At 43.6% G+C, this 24,801-nt stretch overlaps 1 protein-coding gene and 1 long non-coding RNA gene across 2 annotated transcripts; both read right to left on the bottom strand.

Annotated features, from left to right (window-relative positions):
* Positions 1-6,477: 6,477 nt before the first annotated feature.
* Positions 6,478-11,702, bottom strand: LOC142741225 (phosphatidylinositol polyphosphate 5-phosphatase type IV-like). The gene is made up of 4 exons (XM_075850626.1): positions 11,547-11,702; positions 10,812-10,927; positions 10,271-10,407; positions 6,478-6,572 (listed from the first exon to the last, which is right to left on the bottom strand). The coding sequence occupies exons 1-4, from the start codon at positions 11,593-11,595 to the stop codon at positions 6,497-6,499; spliced, it is 378 nt and encodes a 125-aa protein (XP_075706741.1). The 5' UTR covers positions 11,596-11,702; the 3' UTR covers positions 6,478-6,496.
* A 1,146-nt stretch (positions 11,703-12,848) lies between these two features.
* LOC142741224 (uncharacterized) lies at positions 12,849-13,468 on the bottom strand. Its single transcript, XR_012881038.1, has 3 exons — positions 13,387-13,468; positions 13,107-13,198; positions 12,849-12,883 (listed from the first exon to the last, which is right to left on the bottom strand). It is a non-coding gene; the product is annotated as an uncharacterized LOC142741224 (long non-coding RNA).
* Positions 13,469-24,801: the final 11,333 nt, after the last annotated feature.

Genomic DNA, 24,801 nt, shown 5'->3' with positions numbered 1-24,801 from the left:
CATTGATGTCTCTTCTGTGACAGATGTTGTAGAAATGTTAAGTCTCGCCATTGGAATTCTTGTAAGATGGCGGATTCTGCCCTTGGTTGTTATTGGTGTTGATGTTCTGTTGATATCTGCTGACTTGTTCTGGGGGGAGAAGCACACAACCCTATTAAATATTGATCATTCAGGCTGCTTGATAAATATAGAGAGGTGACACATCTAGAGGAACTTACCTTTCTATCAGCATTGATAGAATGTCCTGCAAGATGCCAAGTAAAGAAGAGGCTGGACGCAGCCGCAGGGTTAAGGGAAGCCGGCATGACCGTCCTGGTAGGGAAAGGGTTAATGAGGTGAGGGAAAGTTGGGTTGGAAGGAGCTGAAGGAGGGACGGGGAGGAGTTAAGGGGGACGGGGGGGGCTGTTACTGCGCTTCCCGCTGTTTCTCGGCATTGAGCCGGAAGCAGCGGGAGGAGTAACATACAATAAGCAAGCTCCCCGTTGCCCGGTTTTTTAGAAATGGCAGAAGCCATTATGTTAGAGCGGCTGCGGGCCGCTGCTGTGCACCACGGTCCCGGATGGCTAGAGGAGACCGTGGCTGCAATAACGAGGATCCCGGACGCCGTTTCGCCACGTCGGGCACGGCGTTCGGGGTCTGTTGAAAGGGACAGGCTCCCCTCCCCCGGCCCCCTTACGAGCATGGCTATGGCGGCGGGGGGGGAGTCGGCAACAACCGCTCCTGCGCTGGGCAGGCAGAGAGCGGTGCCAGGGGTGACGGCGATGCAGGCTGGATCGACCCGTCCCTCTCGGCGGTCCCGACCTCCAGAGCGCCTCAGTCCGGAGGTAGTCCCGCGGACACGGCGTCGCAGAGGGAGCCCGATCCCGGACGCTGCAGGCCAGGCAGCTGGGAGGACCGCCCCTTCCCAGGCCCTGCGTCCTGGCAGGAATCCCAGGCCGCGACGGGGTCCGGCGGTAAGCAGGGAGTCGCAGGCTGGGCTCCCTGTCACCCCTCCCCCATCAGATGGAAGACGTGGAGAACAAGGTACGGCCGCCCCGCATGGTGATGTTCCGGCCAGGGGGCAGGCTTCGTCAGGATCGTCTAGACGGACGCCTAGAGCTGCAGCGACGTCGAGGCAACAGGTCCGGTCGGAAGTCTGGGTCCCGGCGGTCGGGCGGCAGGTTGCCGGCCCATCGGTCAGCGCGTCCTCATCCCCTTTCCGAAGAGGTCGTTGGGAGGGACAGTCGTCGGCGAGAGAAGAACTGGAGGAAGGTGAACTGGACGTGTATCGTCGAGGTCAGGATGGTCCGGCTGACGGGAACACAGCGCCTGTGCAGCCCGGTGAGTGTATAACTCCATCATTGTCTTATCCAGCGATTTTTATGTCGGGTGTCGGCGGGGGGGCTGCTAGCATTGCATCGGGGGCTGGTAGTGGCGCGGGCGGACGCGACGGAGCGGGTTTGGCAGATTTAGTGGGTTGCTTACGGGAGCTGGTGGGGCGCCTGGATAGGGCCGCGGCGCCGGTAGTAACGGAAGTGTCTCCTGCGATAGTTTGGGAAGGCCCCAGGGACGTGGGATCGTTACAGGCGCGTCCTGCGGTGGCGGTTAGAGAGGCGGTCGCGGTGTCGGTACAGACCGAGGCACAGAAGGACGGCGATCGAGTGCGTATGGACGATCGTGCTCGGGGGGAGGTGTATGTTTGTTTTGAGGGTCCGTTGGGTGCGCATTTAAAGCAGGAGGTGCGCGATCGGATCTGGAAAGACGAATATGTTGAAATTTTTTCTCTCTTGCCGCTGGCTAAATTTAATTTGGATAAGAGCAAGCGGGATGAGAGTAAAAAGGACGAGGAGGAACGGCGGCGGTATAGGCTGATCCCGCAGACGTTCGTTAATTGGTCGCAGGCGTTCGCCATATTGGCTAGTGTGATAGGGGAAAAGGCGCCGGAAAATTGTTCGGCGCTGTTTTGTTATTTTGATGCCATTGGGGAGGCTCATAGGGCGTATGGGGGTCAGGCGTGGCTGCGATATGATGAGCAATTCCGTCAGCGGAAGGCGGTTCGGCCGGCGATTCGGTGGGACCAGAAGGATATTGCTCTCTGGTTACGGGTTACGGCTCCGGTTAGGCAGCCCTTTCCCGGGAGCGGTGGCCAGGGAGGCCAGTCTAGTCAGAGTGGACAAAGCGGCGGGGGAAAGGCGGGGTTTTGCTGGCAATTTAATGAAGGTCAGTGCAAGTTCGGGGCCACGTGCAAGTTCAAGCACGTGTGCTCCGAGTGTAATGGTGCATCACACGGGGCGGCAAAATGCTTGCGAAAAAAGAGGTCAGGGAACCAGCACGGGACTGGTCAAGGGGGTGTCGCCGGTGAGGGTGGAAAGGATGGCCCCTTACCTAAATGAGTATCCGGATAGGGCGGCAGCTAAGTTGCTTTATGAAGGGTTTCGTGTTGGGTTTGTTATTCCTCCACCTCCTTATGAGGTTCCGGTTACGCGGAGGAATTTAAAATCGGCTTACTTGCATGCGGAAGTCGTGTCGGAAAAGTTGTTAAAAGAAGTTTCGTTGGGTCGCATGTCGGGGCCATTTGTTGAGCCGCCGGTAAAAGATTTAGTTGTGTCCCCTTTGGGTATTGTCCCTAAACGCGAGCCCGGAAAGTTTCGTTTGATTCAACATTTATCGTATCCCAAAGGTTCGTCGGTAAATGACGGGATTGATCACGAGTTGTGTTCCGTAGTTTATACCTCATTCGATAAGGCGGTGGGGTTAGTGCGGGCTGCGGGTCCTGGGGCGCTGCTAGCAAAAACTGACATCGAGGCGGCGTTCAGGTTGTTGCCGGTTCATCCAGAAAGCCAACGGTTGTTGGGTTGTTTTTGGAATGGGGCTTTTTACGTGGATCGGTGCCTTCCGATGGGGTGTTCCCTTTCTTGTGCATACTTCGAGGCGTTTAGTAGCTTCGTGGAGTGGGTAACGAGGGGGGCATCCGGGGTCGACTCGTTGATACATTACTTGGATGATTTTTTGTGCGTTGGCCCGGGGGGTTCGCCGGTTTGCGGTAATCTGCTTCATGCTCTACAGAAGGTGGCGAGGGATTTTGGGATTCCTTTGGCGCCGGAAAAAACGGAGGGCCCGGTAGCGACGATTTGTTTTTTGGGAATCGAAATAGACTCGGTGGCAATGGAGTGTCGTCTCCCGGCGGATAAGTTGGGTGCTTTGAGGCTGGAGGTTCGACGGGCTTGTAGAAGGAAGAAAATGTCGCTGAGGGAGCTTCAGTCGCTGCTGGGGAAGTTGAATTTCGCTTGCCGGATTATGCCGATGGGAAGGGTGTTTGGTAGAAGGTTGGCGGCGGCAACGGCGGGAGTGCGTGCGCCGCATCATTTTGTGCGGCTCAAGGAGGAGCACCGAGCTGATCTTCAGGTTTGGGATGACTTCTTGGGCCAGTACAATGGTCGCTCGCTATGGATGGCCCCAGCGCAGGATACGAGTGATTTGAATATTTTCACGGATGCGGCTGGGGCGGGTGGCTTTGGAGCTTACGGGGGAGGTCCGTGGTGTGCAGGTCAATGGCCGGCTAGCTGGGTGTCCAGTGGACTCACGCGGAATCTGGCCCTGCTCGAGCTGTTTCCCATCGTGGTGGCGGCTACCATTTGGGGGGACAGGCTCAGGGATAAGAAGGTCCGTTTTTACTGCGACAACATGGGGGTGGTGCTTGCCATTAACAACATCACGGCGTCTTCTCCTCCGGTAGTTCAATTGTTGCGACATTTAGTGTTGGTGTGTTTGTCGTTGAACGCGTGGGTGGTGGCGGTGCATGTCCCGGGTGTACGGAATTGTATTGCTGATGCTCTTTCTCGCTCGCAGTGGGACCGGTTTCGGCAATTGGCCCCGGGAGCGGAACGTCTCGGTTTGGCTTGTCCGGAGCATCTTTGGGATCTGGTATCGGTCCCGTAGAGCAGCTGTTACAAAGGTCTTTGGCGCGCGCGACGTGGAGTGCTTATGCTGCTTGTTGGAGGCAGTGGGAGGAGTGGGTAAGAGAGTTGGGTGACGTCAATACGGATAGAGACAGGTTGGTGGCACTTTTGTATTGGTTAGGGGATGCCTGGGAGGCGGGGTTTTCAGTAGCGAAGGTGAACCGGTTCATATCTGCTGTGGCGTTTGGGCTTAAGTTACGGGGCTTGCGGGATGTATCGAAGGAATTTCTGGTATCGCAGGCTTTGAAGGGGTTGCGCAGAGGTAGGGTGGAGGCGGATAGTAGAAGGCCGGTGTCGTTTGCTTTGCTTGGCTCGTTGGGGGGTTCATTAGCATCGGTATGTCGTTCTTCAGATGAAATGGATCTGTTCCGGTTGGCTTTTTCGTTAGCGTTCTTCGGAGCATTTAGAATAGGTGAGTTGGTGTCGCCAAGTACTAAACAGGCAGGGGGGCTGAGATCTGGGGAGGTGAGCCTTTTTGCAGATCGGCTGGAGGTATGGTTGCGTAGATCTAAAACTGACCATGTAGGGAAGGGTAAACTGATAGTTTTGTTCGCTCTCCCGGGGTCGGTCATGTGTCCAGTGGAGTGCATGCGGGGTTTTACGAGAAACAGGGGGTCTCCAGATTTGCCTTTGTTACGTCATGAGGACGGGTCGTTTTTGTCCAGGTTTCAGTTTGGAGCTGTATTTAAAAAATGTTTGACGGCAGTGGGGGTTGCGGCAGGCTCATATTCATCTCATTCCTTCCGGATTGGCGCAGCAACGGAAGCGGGGCGCTGGGGGTTGGATGACGAGGGGGTGAGGCGTATTGGTCGTTGGGAGTCTAAAAGGTTTAAGTCCTATGTCCGCCCCCATATGTTGTAATTTTGTTGTTTATGTTTGAAAATGTTATATGGTGGTGCCTAACTGTGTTTTCCGTTTCAGATTCGCCTCCTTGTCTGGTGTGGTTGATGGGTCATTCGTACGTGCACTGGGGGGCTTTGAGGGCGGACGTCCGCCCTGATGGTCGCCAGTTGCGCATTCCGCGTCAGGATGCGGTTGTGCATTGGCTGGGTTTTAGAGGTATGTCTTGGAACAGGGTGTTGGCGGAATTCCAGACATATGTGCGGCTTGATAGGGTTCCGGAGGTCTTAGTATTGCACGTGGGTGGGAATGACTTAGGAGTCCGCCCCTTTCGTGAGTTGGTGCGGGATATCAAACATGATATGTTGTGTTTGTGGGTATCTTATCCCAAGTTGGTGGTAGTGTGGTCGGACATAGTCCCAAGAAAGCATTGGCGGTTAGCTAGATCGGTGGAGAGAGTCAATAAGGCTCGCATAAAAGTTAACCGGGCGGTGTCTCGTTTTGTGGCAAAGAACGGGGGCATTTGCGTGAGGCATAGGGATTTGGAGTCAGGAGTGGGGAATTTCTGGAGAAGTGACGGGGTTCATCTGACCGAGGTTGGCATTGATCTTTGGAGCTTGGCGATAGCAGAAGGCATAGAAAGGGCGGTGGTGGTGTGGAGGAACTCACAGGCTTAAGGTGGTCAAGGCCTGTTTCGCGGTGGCGGGGGGAGTCCTTGAGGCCAGTCAGTACAAAATGGTGGGGGGGTCGCATCGGGGGTATGCGTCCCCCAAAAAAGGTACATGGTTGAAGACTTCATCGGGTGTTATCCCTTTGAAGTGGTCTTCTGGTAGAAGGTATATCACTTGAAGGCTTCATCGGGTGTTATCCCTTTGAAGTGGACTTCTAGTGGTCGGTATATCACTTGAGGGCTTCATCGGGTGTTATCCCCTTGAAGTGGACTTCTAGTGGTTGGAGCCATCTGCAGAGGTGAACGGTGCTTCCGAGCTGGTTTACGGCTGGAGGTAATTGGTGGTTTGCAGATGGCTAATTCGGTGTGTTCTTGAAAGGAACATCTGAAGGGGCTTCAAGGACTTCCTCTGCTCGGGTTAATGTTAACGTTTAATTGTTATTTATGATTCTGACCCATGTTGGGTCATGTGAATTATTAGGAGGAATTCTCTGGTGGATTCCTAACTAGTTATCCGAATGTTTCGGATTTAAATTGTTTTTATAAAACTGTGAAATTAATAAACGGCTGCTGTGGCCATTTCACATCCAACCTCGGTGTCATGTGTCTTTACTAAATGGGGGTGGGGGGATAGTATGGTCTAAGGTTAACACACGACTCTACCTAGGCAGGTCATGTCTTCCATCAATAACAATGTTCCTTGTATCCATCATTTTTGCTTAGAAGCTAATGCATCATAAAATCCAGTTGTTCCATCCATTCAGATGACAGGTTCCTTTAGGAAACTCATTGTACTATACTACATACATGCTTACAGTTGGGGAAGTTGTTCCTCAAAGCCCACAACCTTCATTCAGAAATGAAAAAGTGTCTGAATACAAGGAGTTGGAATTTTAAGATTGAAAACACTTATTTACACTTTAGTTAAATTAGTTGATATAATAAATTACAGATACAGAGGAAAACCTAAGAGATGGAAGAACATTTTCACCGAAAACATAATAGACAACTACAAAGCTCTTACCTGTAAGGACATGAACAGATGCAGCTATTTTTTTTGTCCTTTCCTCCTAATGCCCGTTACATAGATTTTACGATCAAAGCGTCCACCAGCCAAGGGGATGCTGGAATGAGAAATATATTTATGTAAGACATATGATAATGTTAGCAGGTAACCACACATTGCTTAGTTTCACATCCTATAATCCTCCAGTGCTGTCACCAAGGTGTACAGCCACCTGCCCCAAAGTGTGAGCTCTGGCTATAAGGACCATTAAAACCACAGAAAAGGCCATACTCACAGATTAGGTGGTGGGTAAAATACCCGTTCCAAACAGGACGCAACCAGGTCAGAGAATGCTGTTGATGGGAAGTGCCCAGGTGTATTTAAATAATGATAGCCACTCCCACTAACCTTGAGGGGAGTGGTGTGTTGGGCATGGAAGTAAATGTGTAATAATAATAAATAAATAAATAATAAAGTACTGTGTATAGTGCACATGTGAGGTATAGGGGACATGACTAAATGTGGTGTGTAGAAATCAGGGCTGTGAGTGAAACAAAAAAAGTGAGTGTAGAGTGTAAAACATGGAGGCATAGTGTTTGGATAGTGAGGCACAGCATATATCGCCGAATAGCAGCCTATTTATAACGCCCATACTGTAATAGAGCGGGCTGCCCTGCATGCAGTGCCAAACATCCGCACACCAGGCTATCCCAGCATCATAAGACCCGGGCGCATCCTGAAAAAAAGTATGTACAATGTAAGTAACCATGAAAAAACATGGGGTATTAGTTGTTGTTTTGGCCAAAAAAACGCAAGCTCGCAATCCACGTCACGGATCCCCACACTTGCGAGTCCCTACCTAGAACTTTTCGTTCCAAAATCTAAGATATACAAAAAAATGGGACATAGAATGTAATTAAAACCACAGAAAAGGCCATACTCACAGATTAGGTGGTGGGTAAAATACCCGTTCCAAACAGGACGCAACCAGGTCAGAGAATGCTGTTGATGGGAAGTGCCCAGGTGTGTTTAAATAATGATAGCCACTCCCACTAACCTTGAGGGGAGTGGTGTGTTGGGCATGGAAGTAAATGTGTAATAATAATAAATAAATAAATAATAAAGTACTGTGTATAGTGCACATGTGAGGTATAGGGGACATGACTAAATGTGGTGTGTAGAAATCAGGGCTGTGAGTGAAACAAAAAAAGTGAGTGTAGAGTGTAAAACATGGAGGCATAGTGTTTGGATAGTGAGGCACAGCATATATCGCCGAATAGCAGCCTATTTATAACGCCCATACTGTAATAGAGCGGGCTGCCCTGCATGCAGTGCCAAACATCCGCACACCAGGCTATCCCAGCATCATAAGACCCGGGCGCGTCCTGAAAAAAAGTATGTACAATGTAAGTAACCATGAAAAAACATGGGGTATTAGTTGTTGTTTTGGCCAAAAAAACGCAAGCTCGCAATCCACGTCACGGATCCCCACACTTGCGAGTCCCTACCTAGAACTTTTCGTTCCAAAATCTAAGATATACAAAAAAATGGGACATAGAATGTAATTAAAACCACAGAAAAGGCCATACTCACAGATTAGGTGGTGGGTAAAATACCCATTCCAAACAGGACGCAACCAGGTCAGAGAATGCTGTTGATGGGAAGTGCCCAGGTGTGTTTAAATAATGATAGCCACTCCCACTAACCTTGAGGGGAGTGGTGTGTTGGGCATGGAAGTAAATGTGTAATAATAATAAATAAATAAATAATAAAGTACTGTGTATAGTGCACATGTGAGGTATAGGGGACATGACTAAATGTGGTGTGTAGAAATCAGGGCTGTGAGTGAAACAAAAAAAGTGAGTGTAGAGTGTAAAACATGGAGGCATAGTGTTTGGATAGTGAGGCACAGCATATATCGCCGAATAGCAGCCTATTTATAACGCCCATACTGTAATAGAGCGGGCTGCCCTGCATGCAGTGCCAAACATCCGCACACCAGGCTATCCCAGCATCATAAGACCCGGGCGCGTCCTGAAAAAAAGTATGTACAATGTAAGTAACCATGAAAAAACATGGGGTATTAGTTGTTGTTTTGGCCAAAAAAACGCAAGCTCGCAATCCACGTCACGGATCCCCACACTTGCGAGTCCCTACCTAGAACTTTTCGTTCCAAAATCTAAGATATACAAAAAAATGGGACATAGAATGTAATTAAAACCACAGAAAAGGCCATACTCACAGATTAGGTGGTGGGTAAAATACCCGTTCCAAACAGGACGCAACCAGGTCAGAGAATGCTGTTGATGGGAAGTGCCCAGGTGTGTTTAAATAATGATAGCCACTCCCACTAACCTTGAGGGGAGTGGTGTGTTGGGCATGGAAGTAAATGTGTAATAATAATAAATAAATAAATAATAAAGTACTGTGTATAGTGCACATGTGAGGTATAGGGGACATGACTAAATGTGGTGTGTAGAAATCAGGGCTGTGAGTGAAACAAAAAAAGTGAGTGTAGAGTGTAAAACATGGAGGCATAGTGTTTGGATAGTGAGGCACAGCATATATCGCCGAATAGCAGCCTATTTATAACGCCCATACTGTAATAGAGCGGGCTGCCCTGCATGCAGTGCCAAACATCCGCACACCAGGCTATCCCAGCATCATAAGACCCGGGCGCGTCCTGAAAAAAAGTATGTACAATGTAAGTAACCATGAAAAAACATGGGGTATTAGTTGTTGTTTTGGCCAAAAAAACGCAAGCTCGCAATCCACGTCACGGATCCCCACACTTGCGAGTCCCTACCTAGAACTTTTCGTTCCAAAATCTAAGATATACAAAAAAATGGGACATAGAATGTAATTAAAACCACAGAAAAGGCCATACTCACAGATTAGGTGGTGGGTAAAATACCCGTTCCAAACAGGACGCAACCAGGTCAGAGAATGCTGTTGATGGGAAGTGCCCAGGTGTGTTTAAATAATGATAGCCACTCCCACTAACCTTGAGGGGAGTGGTGTGTTGGGCATGGAAGTAAATGTGTAATAATAATAAATAAATAAATAATAAAGTACTGTGTATAGTGCACATGTGAGGTATAGGGGACATGACTAAATGTGGTGTGTAGAAATCAGGGCTGTGAGTGAAACAAAAAAAGTGAGTGTAGAGTGTAAAACATGGAGGCATAGTGTTTGGATAGTGAGGCACAGCATATATCGCCGAATAGCAGCCTATTTATAACGCCCATACTGTAATAGAGCGGGCTGCCCTGCATGCAGTGCCAAACATCCACACACCAGGCTATCCCAGCATCATAAGACCCGGGCGCGTCCTGAAAAAAAGTATGTACAATGTAAGTAACCATGAAAAAACATGGGGTATTAGTTGTTGTTTTGGCCAAAAAAACGCAAGCTCGCAATCCACGTCACGGATCCCCACACTTGCGAGTCCCTACCTAGAACTTTTCGTTCCAAAATCTAAGATATACAAAAAAATGGGACATAGAATGTAATTAAAACCACAGAAAAGGCCATACTCACAGATTAGGTGGTGGGTAAAATACCCGTTCCAAACAGGACGCAACCAGGTCAGAGAATGCTGTTGATGGGAAGTGCCCAGGTGTGTTTAAATAATGATAGCCACTCCCACTAACCTTGAGGGGAGTGGTGTGTTGGGCATGGAAGTAAATGTGTAATAATAATAAATAAATAAATAATAAAGTACTGTGTATAGTGCACATGTGAGGTATAGGACCATGTAGTAATGACGGCTACTGAAAATATCATACCAACAACATGGAGGAAAACATGACTTACTCATCTGAACCAGGCCCGATCTTTACTTCAAAGATGCCAAAAACAGGTCGGTGGTCTGAGGTCTTTAAAACAGGGCAAGAGTCGTATCTCAGGACTCGCACATCTCCCTCACATTGGCTTTTAAACAACACCCTGTCCTGTAGAGGTCATGAAAATAACAAATATCATTAGTGAAATCATATTATAATATATTATTAAACTGCAAAACAACACAGACCTAAATGTTGGGCCTACTTTATTTATATTGCAGAATATTGAGACTTTATTGCATTTTAGGTTTGACTTGGTCACACAGATTTCATTAAATAAGTATCCTTGACCCATGCTGGGCAACGACATATTACACTGGGAAACTGTGATGACAAACTCACTACATAAAAGTAAAATTAAGTGAAAGCTTTGTTCATAAGAAATTACTCTTCCAGCTATAATAATAACAATTCATTACATTGGGGGAGGGGATTCATTATATAATGGGTGCTCTGGCCCATGGATTCTATTGTCTCTCAAGCTCTGTAGACCAGGAAATAAGATATCTTACCGTATATGATGGAATTCTCTGCTTTGCTGATGTATCATAGGTGTCTGTGCCAATGTCAAACTTATATGTAGGAGGGAAATCAATGGTGTGCTCCTTGAACCCTAGAAATATGGACCCTTAAGTTGAAAGAAAAAAAAGTTGTCAGTATTAAAAAAAAAAAGGAGCAATTGATAATTTTAGCACTATATAAGAATTTGGGGAACATATCAACCATCATTTCAGTGATTTGTATTAATCTGTGGAAGTGGTTGTGGTATTAAAGGGGTTTTCCAACTTCTGACAACTGATGACATACTCACCAGATAGGTCATCAGTACATGATCTGTGGTGGTCCGACACCCGGACCCTGCACTAATCAGCTGGTCCGGTGCCTTTGAGCACCGAACGTACATGCCGGATGCAGTTGGCGCCGGCCACGGAATTGCAGCCGAGCTGCAGTACTGCAACTCTGCTCCTATTCAAGTGAATAGGAGGCAGACCTGCAGTTATGCATCATGGCAGCTATGCTATGTAAGGAGCCAACTGCTTCCGGCTCCGTACATAGCATTGTGTGCCATAGCATCCGGTGCCCGCAGGCCACTGGAGCAGCTTAACGGTGCAGCGTCCAGGTGTCGGACCCGCACCGATGATATACTGATGACCTATCCGGTGGATAGGTCATCAGTTGTCAGAAGGTGGAGAACCCCTTTAATGAAGGTTGAGGAGTGATAGAGATCTGTCTACTAGTAAATATACCATTGTTCTTGGCTTCATTCAGATGGTCGTGTTTGAGGAGACTGGACATATCTTTTCCTTCGATCTTCTGCAGAAGAGATTCCACATTTTTTCTGTCCTCTTTAAGCTGAAAATTGAGGTCTCCAAACCAAAACACCCGATCAAAGCGGCTGGTGACGTCCACTGTAGAATGAAAAATAAATAAAAAAATTATAGCACATGACTGCATTAGACTCAACGGAGACAAATAGAGAGATAAAAGGATCCATAGGTTCAACCACATAAGTAATACTCACAGGCATTGGAGTTGATTCTTTCCGGAATAATTTGAGGCAGACGGAGACCCTCAGTGATGGTTTTATAGTCCTGGATCCTCTTGCTGACTGCCCCAACTGCCAACAAAAAAATACATATTAGCAGTGGCGGATGATCATATGGGCGGTCCGAATCACATATTATTTTCAAAAAAACACATTGCAGCGCGCCACCGCCGCTAATGGAGAGGAGGGGTGGGTGTGAGGGATTATACGGCCGCACCGTCCGCCCTGCTGCCTCTCTGAGGGGGAGGCGGCGCAACTGAAACCAGCCGCTGCCACCCCCTCCTGCACTAATTGTACCTACGTGTATCTGTATTACTGGCCACTCACAACATAGAATGAGATTGATAGATTAGAAAAAGTTTGATCAAACAGGAACAAACCTTTTATTTTTACCAAAACATTATTAGTACAGATCTCTTCATATCATCCCATATATTTCAGTTAATTATCAAATAGCAGCAATTTTATGCAAAGTAAAACTGTACATGGTCATATGTTAATATTGTAAATACTTACATCTCAGATGTGAATTAATAAAAAGGAAAGATGTTCCAAAGACGGTGAAGGCAACACCCAAGGCTCCTTTAGTTTTCACATGGTGGAATAGCCTGGTTGTTACATGGGTGTGCTCTACCTCTGTATAAGAAATGAAACACAAAAAGACGGGTCAGTGGTTAAGAGTACTACATGCAACAATGGAATAGAAATTATTTCCAATTAAACTATGGAAATATTACTAGAACATAATTTCATGCTTTGTAACTGTGGTGTGAACTTTTAGATCTCCAATACTCAGAAGTCAAGAATCTGAGAGCCAAGCTCTTAGGCATCTAATTCTAATAACTAAATAAGATGTTCCAGCTAATGACTACATTCAAGACTTCTTATGTAGACGTAGGAATGTGACTCTTACCTGAGCAGAACCAGATTAGTTCCCGTCGAACAAAGATGGTGAGATACAGGACTCCGAGCCCGGAGGAGTGATATAATACATAGTGTGGTCCAAGCGTCTCCTGTAATTTTATCTCCCATTCCCGTCTACAAGAAGACACAATTTCAGATTTACATATTAATAAATGACACAAGATTAAGATACTCAACTCATCTGTATCAACACTCCATATAATAACCTCTGGTGTTGAATTTTGAAAATTAAGGAGTGATAATACAATAAGTAGAGCATTGAGAGAGAATTTGTATCAGCCGCCCTGCTGTCCATCTGCAGTCATAGGCTGGTGTAAGACAACCTGAGAAGACTTACCTGTTTGGACATCCTTCCTGAACGCCAATAACATAAATGTCTTTCGTATCATCTGATGGTAACAGCAGATCCTCCACATTTTGCGGGTAATCCTGTTCAAAATATACAAACATTAATATTGTATACAAAGAGCGCCAACTCAACTGACATAGGGTAGAATATAACCTGTCTATGTAATATTCAACTACAAACTAAAGAGACATGGTTACTGGCCCATTTCATCCAACTTGAGCTCGGGCACACTGATGGGTCACAATAAATATTGTACATTACTTCTCACCTTTCCCTCCATATTCCAGGTGGCAACATATAGTCTCAACCGTCTATCTGGGAAATAGCGATCCAGTTCTCTAGCGCCGATCACAGCGCTGCTGCCAAAGTTTCTGTGAAGATATGGGGAGAATTAAAGATCTAGTGACTGTTATACCACAGCTCTGGATATCTGAGCAATGTATGAGAATTATTAGTTACATACCTTTTACGGATATTTTTGGAGCGCAGGCGGGTCAGCAGGCTGAATGCGCTCTTCTTGGTGTTCTTTGACGTAATGTCACAATATTTGCTGTGACTAAGATCGCTGGATTTTTCATCTGCCATATCTTTGATGACAGAAAACTTCTGGAGCGATATGTTAGGCTCCTCCATAGTTGGTATGTCTCCCATCAGATTTCCTTTATCAGGAATTTGGGAGACATGATATTTCTTCGATTTTTTCCAAAAGGGCATGGTTGTTTAATGCCCGGGTGCAAAACTGCACCAATGTCCTTGGTAGAAAACCAGGAGACAGTCAAGATAGAATTTGACTAATCGCCTCTAGTTCTCCGAAAATAGGACAAATCGCTAACCGTATAAGCAACACAGTAAGTAACACAGTGTCAATCCAACAGCAAGACCTAGAAAGACCAGAAAACTATAAGGGAGTCGTTACTTGTGATGAAACTAGCTGGAAAAATTAGTTATTAAATAGGGTATTCCTATAACAGAATATTGTCAATCATAAGTGTCAGAGGATCACATGACCTGGGAGCCCCTGTTGATAACATTGCATTAGGTTTGGAAGCTGAAACAATGTATTGGTTGTTAAATTGACCATATGGCATTTTAAAGGGTTGAATTTTTTTTAAATATTAATTGATAACCAGAATTTAGAACCTAAGTAATTGGAGTTAGTAATAAATACTTTTTATTGTTATCTTTCTTATTGTTATTATTATTATTATTATTATGATTATATACATAATTATTAATTTCAATTGTTAATAAGGACACGTTTCCAGGGGATTAGCACTATCCTTCTCAAATTTAGTCTGACAAATGCTATTAGGCTGTTTATTCCTGGACTTACTAATATTTTATTACTAAAAAATTTTTTTAAAAAAGCAATACTCCTTATAATCATTTATTTATGTACATGATTCAAACATCAAATAGTTTAAATCTTGTAATAAAACCAATACTACCATAGACGCAGTAAGAAACACGGCTATCTAGACTCATCTCAAGACATCACAATTGCAGCACCTGATGTAGGTTGGTTGCATAGCCATACCAGCTAATATTCAGGATTGACCTGATATGTAAATAGTATAGTCTACAGACAGAAAACCTAAACTTCATAAATATGAATTCCCTTATAAACATTTATTATGAGAATTACTGGTGTTATAAACTGGAGGGTGTGATAATAAGTTCCCAGAGATTCACATTCTTTGCTTTGTGGTTGCTTTATGAATCTACCAGCAGAATACAGACACCAATTTCTGTCTGCAATCTGCATTCTGTCTAATGAGCAGATGTGACAGGCCACAATATTGCTATTTAAGCAATTTCCTAGTGTATAAGTATGCCAAATAAAAAACACAAATAAGACGACAAACACTAGAATTACATGTAAGAATCCAATATTCATAAAGAGACTGATAGATGAGACTGTTCTAGAGACGTAGCAATGATAAAGTACTTACCGTACCGGTCACATCCACCTGATAAATGACAGCCCTCTGGCCAGCACTATACTTTATACCTAAGCTCGGTGACATCACAATAGATATATACTCGGTACACTACAGTATATGGCCAAAAGTATGTGGACACCAATGGTTGAGACACTGATGTTGGGCAAAAAGGTCTGGCTCGCAATTGCCTTTCCAATTCACTCCAAAGGTTTTGTTGGGAATTAGGTCCAGGTTCTATGCAGATACGCAAGTTCCTCCACATCGAACTTGTCAAACCATGTCTTTAGGGACCCTCTTTGTGCACAGGGGCACAGTCATACTAGGACAGGAAAGGGTCTTACCCAAACTATTACCACAAAGTTGGAAGCATACAATTGTTTAAATAGTCTTATTAACCCCTACTGGAAAAATGGGGATTTAATCCAACCCCTTACAAACAATCCAGACCATTATACAAACTTCACTCCATTTTATAATAGGCACTGTACAGTCCAGTAGGTAGCATTCTCCGGGCAGCCACAAAACGCAAATTCGTCCATTAGATGGCCAGATAGTGAACCGTTATTTATTACTCAACAGAACATGTTTCCCATGCTCCAAAATTCAACGGCGACGTGTTTTACACCCATCCAGCTGATTCTTGGCTCAATAATTAGGAGAGGTGTCCAAATACTATTGGCCATATAGTGTAGGTGGATTACCTAACTACACTCGTTATAACTTACAGATCTTAATATGGCATTTGCAATGGCTTTTACATATTTTTTTTATATTACTTGATCAAAATTCTGAATTTTATTACATTGTGTTAATGTGTTAATTTATGGAATTATTTTTAGGGAATTTACACTAATATAAGGACTTACTACATAACAGTCCCCTAATATGACCATACTGTAATTTCTCCTTTACAATCGAGAGACAAAATAAGTTCTCAGGGCTGCAGGGAACCAAAAATATGTGCTGTTACCCTGCAAATCTATTATCGGCTGAATGTAGGCTGCCATTTCTTACAGCCTGTGTTCTTTCTATGATATTTAAGCAATTCAATTGTATAATGAAACAAAAAAAGATATTACAACCACTATTAAACCATATCTTGAAGGCATGGATTCAATGTTCCTAATATAATGGATCGATCAGAGTCAGGTACAGATAGAGAAATGATAGAGAACTTACCGGTCACATCCAACTGAGTGGCAGCTCTGTGACCAGCATCATTGCATATACCCAAGCTCTATGACATCACAATAGATGCTTTTATGACCTCACCCATAATTTGCATATTTCAAGTATAGATTTACCATCATTAATAGTAGTGACATCACAATAGATATACCCGGCGTGAGCTGCTTTTATGACCACACACATAATTTGCATATTTCAGTATGGCTTTAACAATATTTTTAATGTTTGATTGTTATTTATATTTTGAATGTAGTTTCTATATTCATAATGTTTCCGTGGACAGACTCTTACCCAGTACTGCCAAGAAAGGAGATCAGGGATAGAATTAACACCCATAATAAATTGTAAAAGTCGGAGATATGGATCAGTCTTGGTGCATGGAACTTGTAATGTTCATCTCTCACAGTTGGTTTAGTGTGTGTCTAGTTATTACAATCTGGACGGATCTGCAGCTGCTGAACATCTGATAGATAATAATTTCTGTCTGTGTGACATTGAGGAAACAATTAATATTATATTAAAATACATAATCTTTGTAATAAATATGACTAAAAACCTGAAGACCCTCATAAGGTGCTGGGGCTCTGCACCAGTAAGAACATCCTACATGCTGCATCTCCTGTGCTCAGCTCTCGAGGGAATAAAGAGGTGGTAAGAATTGATCTATTCATCCTGAAGGGAGACGGTCAGACCTGATGTGAACGTATTCAGCATAAATAGCTCAGAGATAACTGCACATAATCTCTGCCAGTTGCTCTCCTGTTCTAAAAAGTAGATCTGTGGCACCAGAAGGCGAATAACTTCGGGAACCAACTAAGTTGGAATAGTATATAGATCATAGGCCTCCCAAGAGGGGGTAGAAGACCAACACCCAGATGTATTCATGAAAAATGGCTGCATGATATTTTTATGGATACCACATTCTCTGCAGCATTTGAAGTCAAGAGGACCAAAGAATTCCTGCCTGGTTCCTTTATCCGGATCACTCCTAAAACCATTGCTGGCCCGTTAGGTAAACTGTAAAGACAGGGAGCGACATCAAGAAATGCTTAAGTGATTTACAAATGTCTCATGTCCTCATCATCCAATGGTTGCCAGTGAACCTCATATAACTACAGTATGTATGAAACCCATTAATACCTGAGAAATCCACAGCATGTAGAAGGTTCAAGGTGTTTCTTTTATTAGTCATTAATTAAGTGAATAATTTGTCATAATAATGGTTATCAGGCATAAATGTTTCTATATTTCTCAAGTTAGCAGAGTTATATGTGATCCCAGAAATGCACCAATTATCTTTCTAAGCCAAGCTTCGTTTTTCTGATAGAGAGTTCATTCCCTGCTTCCCTTTACACAGCTTTATTGAAATAATAAAATGCTGGGTGCCTGCAGGTACAACTAGGGCAGCTTTCTGTATATGGATTTACTGCATGTTGCATTGCACTAAGTGGAAGTTATATAAATTTATATACAGCAAACCGTACACAGTGACAGCTGCAGAAAGCAGGAATTTTATTATTCAAAGGGGTAATCTCGGTTTTTAAAACTGATGGCCTGTACTTAGGATAGGCTGTCAATATTAGAGCGGGGTGGGTTCGACTCTTGTCACCCTCGCCGATCAGCTATTTGAATGGTCTGCAACCCTTGTATGAGAGCTGCAGCCTCTTCATTGTTTTCATGGTTTACCTTCTCGTTCGTATTAGCACGTGCTGTTACATTTTTAGTGGCTGTGCACGGTATTGCACCCCTGTCCCATTAAAATTAAGGGGTCTTGTTAGTAATTGGATTATAAAAGCGGTAAGGTTTGGAATCTTAATTTATATAGGAGTCCTGTTTAAATTCTGAATTTATATAGGGGTCTGGTCTGGGGTATGAATTAATTTTGGTGTTTGGTCTGGGGTCTGAGTTTATTCTTGTTACTTAAAATGCTAGGAATTGCTGCAGAAGCAATCGGCCAAAATAGTCTGGGCAGCAGACTCTGCATTTATTATGGCAAGTCGTCATAACAATCTTGGCTGGAAGGGGAAGAAAAGGAAAGAGAACGTCTACAATCAGCGAAGACGTCACCTGTGAGTTACTGGATTTAATGAGGACATGTCAATCCTCCAAACATGTCTATTTTAGCAAATGTTTGTATGCTTTTACCTATCCAAGCGATTGTAAGATTCTTCTCTCGTGACACATTGGACTTTGTTACTGGTAAATCTTGGTTGATACATTCAGTATTTATTTGTGAAAAACACTAAAATTTTGCGAAAAATTAGCATTTTTACAAATTTCTATGTATCTGTTTGTAATTCATATGGTTATACCACACAAAATAGTTACTAATTAACATTTCCCATATCTCTATTTTAGATTGGCATAGTTTTTTGAACATCCTTTTATTTTTCTAGGACGTTACAAGGCTTAGAACTTAGCAGACATTCTCACACAAATTTCAAAAGGCTGTTTTTACAGGGACCAGTTCAGTTCTGAAGTGGCTTTGAGGGGCCCATACAATACAACCCCCCATAAAGCACTCCATTTTAAAAACAGTACCCCTCAAAGTATTCAAAACAGCATTTAGAGATTTTCTTAACTCTACAGACCTTTCACAAGAATTAGAGCAACGTAGGGGTGAAATTTACAAATTTCAGTTTTTTTTGCAGAAATAAATTTTTAATCCTTTATTCTCTGTAACACGGAAGGTTTTACGAGATAAACACAACTTAATATTTATTGCCCAGATTCTGCAGTTTTTAGTGTGCTAATTTACTGAAGCACAGGCCTGGAAGCAATGTAGTGCCTAGAGGATCTTGGGGCCTTCTTATTATTAGATTATATTTTAGGCACCATGTCAGGTTTGAAGAGGTGCGATGCCAAAACAAAGGAAACACCCCAAAAAAATTCCCCATTTTGGAACCTAAACCTAACAAGGAATTCATCTTGGCATATAGTGAGCATTTTGACTAGAGATGAGCGAACCGGGACAACCGAACCCGGTTTCGGTCCGAACTTCCGGAAAAGTTTGGTACGCAGCGAATCCGAACTTCACCGGGTTCGGCCGAACCCGTTTTGACCGAACCCGGTCAAAAATATTATACAAATCGGCAGCCACTTGTCTCTATCAATCAAAAATAAAATAAAAAGCATTTCATACGTACCTGGTCGTTGTCTTGGGGACGAGTCCCTCTTCTTCCTCCAGTCCGACCTTCTTTTCTGACGCGGCATCCTGTGATTGGCTGCAGCGCTCACATGGGCTGCATCGTCATCAAGGAATGTCGTGCCGGATGTCGAGAGGGACGCGTCACCAAGGCAACGGACTGGAGGAAGCAGGGAGTTCCCGATAAGTTTGAACGTCTTTTTTTTTACAGGTTACTCTATATTGTGATCGGTAGTCACTGTCCAGGGTGCTGAAACATATACTGCCGATCAGTTAACTCTTTCAGCACCCTGGACAGTGACTATTTACTGACGTCGCCTAGCAACGCTGTCGTAATGACGGGTGCACACATGTAGCCACCCGTCATTACGGGGCCTCATGCACACGACCGTAAAAACACCCGTTATTACGGGTTGTAATTACGACCCGAAATAGCGGGCCCATAGACTTCTGTTAGCCACGGGTACCTTCCCGTTTTCTCACGGGAAGGTGCCCGTGCCGTTAAAAACATAGAACATGTTCTATTTTTTCATTTTACAGGCCGTGCTCGTAATTACAACTCGTAATTACGAGCACGGCCTGGCACGGCCGGCCACGGGCAGCCGGCCGCTTTTGCGAACCGTGCTGTCATTATAATTATAGCAGCACGGCCCGTAAAATAGAAAAATAGAACATGTTCTATTTTTTTTAATGGAACGGGCACCTTCCCGAGAGAAAACGGGAAGGTACCCGTGGGTAACAGAAGTCTATGAGCCCGTTATTGCGGGTCGTAATTACGACCCGCAATAACGGGTGTTTTTACGGTCGTGTGCATAATGGGAGCACGGCTCGGAAAAATGAATTGCTGCCCGTGGACGGCCGTGCTCATCTCCTGAAATACTCTGTGCTGCCTTAAACTTTGTGCACAGGTCAGGATCCTGTTTCTTTTAAATGCTGCTAGGGAACCCGCTCGATCCACTATATAAGGCTGCGCTACAGTGCAGCATTTAAAAGAAACAGGATCCTGACCTGTCCACAGAGTTTAAGGCAGGACAGAGTATTTCAGGAGATGAGCGTGCAGATTCAGTGCTGTTGTGAACTCTGCTCTTACCATTACGTAGCTCAGTCTGTTACCTCTCCTCCACTCCTGTCCTCAATAACACCTTCACATGATTGGCAAGTCACCACCCCGCACAAGATCCGCATGCTCATCTCCTGAAATACTCTGTGCTGCTGTGAACTCTGGTCTTACCATTACGTGGTGACTTGCCAATCATGTGAAGGTGTTATTGAGGACAGGAGTGGAGGAGAGGTAACAGACTGAGCTACGTAATGGTAAGAACAGAGTTCACAGCAGCACAGAGTATTTCAGGAGAGGAGCGTGCAGATTCAGTGCTGCTGTGAACTCTGCTCTTACCATTACGTAGCTCAGTCTGTTACCTCTCCTCCACTCCTGTCCTCAATAACACCTTCACATGATTGGCAAGTCACCACCCCGCACAAGATCCGCATGCTCATCTCCTGAAATACTCTGTGCTGCTGTGAACTCTGGTCTTACCATTACGTGGTGACTTGCCAATCATGTGAAGGTGTTATTGAGGACAGGAGTGGAGGAGAGGTAACAGACTGAGAGCTACGTAATGGTAAGAGCAGAGTTCACAGCAGCATAGAATCTGCACGCTCCTCTAATGAAATACTCTGTGCTGCTGTGAACTCTGCTCTTACCATTACGTAGCTCAGTCTGTTACCTCTCCTCCACTCCTGTCCTCAATAACACCTTCACATGATTGGCAAGTCACCACCCCGCACAAGATCCGCACGCTCATCTCCTGAAATACTCTGTGCTGCTTTGAACTCTGCTCTTACCATTACGTGGTGACTTGCCAATCATGTGAAGGTGTTCTTGAGGACAGGAGTGGAGGAGAGGTAACAGACTGAGAGCTACGTAATGGTAAGAGCAGAGTTCACAGCAGCACTGAATCTGCATGCTCATCTCCTGAAATACTCTGTGCTGCCTTAAACTCTATGGACAGGTCAGGATCCTGTTTCTTTTAAATGCTGCACTGTAGCGCAGCCTTATATAGTGGATCGAGCGGGTTCCCCAGCAGCATTTAAAAGAAACAGTGTGTGTGTTTGTGTATGTGTGTGTTTGTGTATATATGTGTGATTGGGTATGTGTCTTTGTCTGTTTTTGTTTTTATATGTGTGTTTGTGTATATGTGTGTGTGTTTTTATGTGTGTTTGTGTATATATGGGTGTGTTTGTGTATATGTGTTTGTGTATATGTTTGTGTATATGTGTGTGTATATATGGGTGTATTTGTGTATATGTTTGTGTGTAGATGTTTGTGTGTGTGTGTTTTTGTATATGTGTGTGTTTGTGTATATGTGTGTATATGGGTGTGTGTTTATGTGTGTTTGTTTGTGTATATATGGGTGTGTTTGTGTATATGTGTTTGTGTATATGTGTGTATTTGTGTATATGTGTGTGTTTGTGTATATGTGTGTGTTTGGGTATGTGTGTTTTTGTTTGTATATGTGTTTGTGTATATGTGTTAGTTCGTGTATATGTGTGTGTGTTTGTGTATATCTTGTTGTGTTTGTGTATAACTGTGTATATGTGTTTGCGTATATGTGTGTGTGTTTGTGTATATGAGTGTGTTTGTGTATATGTGTGTGTTTGGATATGTGTGTTTTTGTTTGTATATGTGTGAGTTTGTGTATATGTGTGTGTGTTTGTCTGTTTATGTGTGTGTGTGTGTGTGTGTGTGTGTGTGTGTGTGTGTGTATCTTGTTGTGTTTGTGTATATATGTGTATGTTTGTGTATGGTTGTTTGTTTGTGTGTGCGTGTATATATGTGTGTAGGTGAGTAGAAGTATTGGTATTGTTCACATTGATAACTGTTTTTTTTATGTTGTTGCAGATTTTGATGTACCGATTGGACTACATCTTCGATTCGTTGGACTACTGCGTAGATCTACGTTTTTTCAAATTTTAATAAAATGGTTAACGAGGGTTTTGTTGGGGATTTCTTATTTCAATAAAAAAGAATTGTCTTTGTGTTTTTTTTAAACTTTATTAGTGCCTAGATAATGGCAGTTGGCTGATTGACAGCGTCCATTATTAAGGCGGTACTTAGTGTTAGCCGGTGCAGAGGCTAGCACTAACCACCTATTATTACCCCGGTACCCACCACCACCAGGGGTGCCGGGAAGAGCTTGGTACGATCCAGTACCCGACCATCTGTTGTGATGGTCGGGTACTGGGGCGGCCGTAGGCTGGTATTATGAGGCTGGGAAGGGCCAAAAACAGTGGTCCTTCCCACCCTTATAATGCTAGGCTGCTGCTGCTGTGTTGTATCGGGCCGGTTATAAAAATGGGGGGGAGCCCCACGTCGTTTTTTTTTTTTAATTTAACAAATTTAACATTAGATGGGTCCCCCACATTTTTAATAACCAGCCATATACAAGGCCGCAGCAGTCTGGCATTACATGGGTGGGAAGGGCCACAGGTTTTGTCCATTCCCAGGCTAATAACACTGTGTTGTATGTGGCTGGTTATGATAAATTGGGTGGAACCCCATGTCTTTAAAAAAAAAAAAATTTTTTTTAAAAAATGACGTGGGGTCCCCCCCACTTTTATAACCAGCCAGATACAACACAGAAGCAGCAGCCTAGCATTACAAGGGTGGGAAGGTCCACTGTTTTTGGCCCTTCCCAGACTCATAATACCAGCCTGCGGCCGCCTCAGAGCCAGACCATCACAGCAGATGGTCGGGTACTGGATCGTACCTGGCTCTTCCCGGCACCCCTGGTTGTGGTGGGTACCGGGGTAATAATGGTGGTTAGTGTTAGCCTCTGCACCGGCTAACACTAAGCCTCGCCTTAGTAATGGATGTTGTCACTCAGACAGCGGCCATTACTAAAGTGGTAGTAATAAAATTTGAAAAGAAAAAGACAAAGATATAGATAAAATATTTTATTGAAATAAAGCACCCCCAACACAACCCTCATTAACCATTTTATTGTAGAAAAAAAAAACGTCATCTAAGTAGTCTTCGAAAACGACGTAGTCCAAACACCAAACCTGTCAGGCTTAGATTCAGCTTAATGTGTGATACTGACGGTTATACCATGTATAGAAGCCTGCCGCGAAGTTGACTTAGATACAGGGCGCCAGCAGACAGTATCATACATGGCCATACAGACATATATACAAACAAACATACATGCAAACATACATACATACATGCATATATACAAACATACATACATACATATAAGCATGCACATATATACATGCAAATATACATACATGCAAACATACACACATACATACAAAGATACATGCAAACTATCATACATACATACATACATGCATACACACACACATGAAAACATACATACAAACAAACATACAAAGATACATACATGCATATATACAAGCATGCACAAATATACATGCAAACATAAATACATGCAAACATAATTACATACATGCACATATATATATAAACATACATGCAAACATACATGCAAAAATAAAAATATGCAAACATACATACATGCACATATATACATACATACATGACAACATACATACATACATACATGCAAACATACATACATGCAAACATACATACATGCAAACATACATACATGCATACATACATGCAAACATACATACAAACATGCAAACATACATACATGCAAACATACACACATGCAAGCATACATACTTACATGCAAATATATACATGCAAATATACATACACACATGCACATATATACATACATGCCAACATACATGCACATATATACATACATACATACATACATAAATACATACATAACAACATACATACATACATACATACATACATACATACATGACAAGATACATGCATACATACATACATGCAAACATACATACATGCAAACATACATACAAACATACATTCATGCAAACATACATACATGCAAACATACATACATACATGCAAATATATACATGCAAATATACATACACACATGCACATATATACATACATGCCAACATACATGCAAACATACATGCACATATATACATACATGCATTCATGACAACATACATCCATACATACATACATACATATATGACAACATACATACAAACATACATAAATGCAAACATACATACATACATGCAAACCTACATACATGCAAACATACACACACACGCAAACATACATACATATATATATATATATATATGCAAATATACATACAAACATGCACATATATACATACATGCCAACATGCATGCAAACATACATGCACATATATACATACATACATACATACATACATACATGACAACATACATACATACATACATACATACATACATACATACATGACAACATACATACATACATACATACATACAT

This window comes from Rhinoderma darwinii, chromosome 2 (genome assembly GCF_050947455.1).
Source record: "Rhinoderma darwinii isolate aRhiDar2 chromosome 2, aRhiDar2.hap1, whole genome shotgun sequence".
Lineage (NCBI taxonomy): Eukaryota > Metazoa > Chordata > Amphibia > Anura > Rhinodermatidae > Rhinoderma > Rhinoderma darwinii.
Note: the sequence above shows the minus strand (reverse complement) of the source record. Positions and strands in the feature narration are given on the sequence as shown.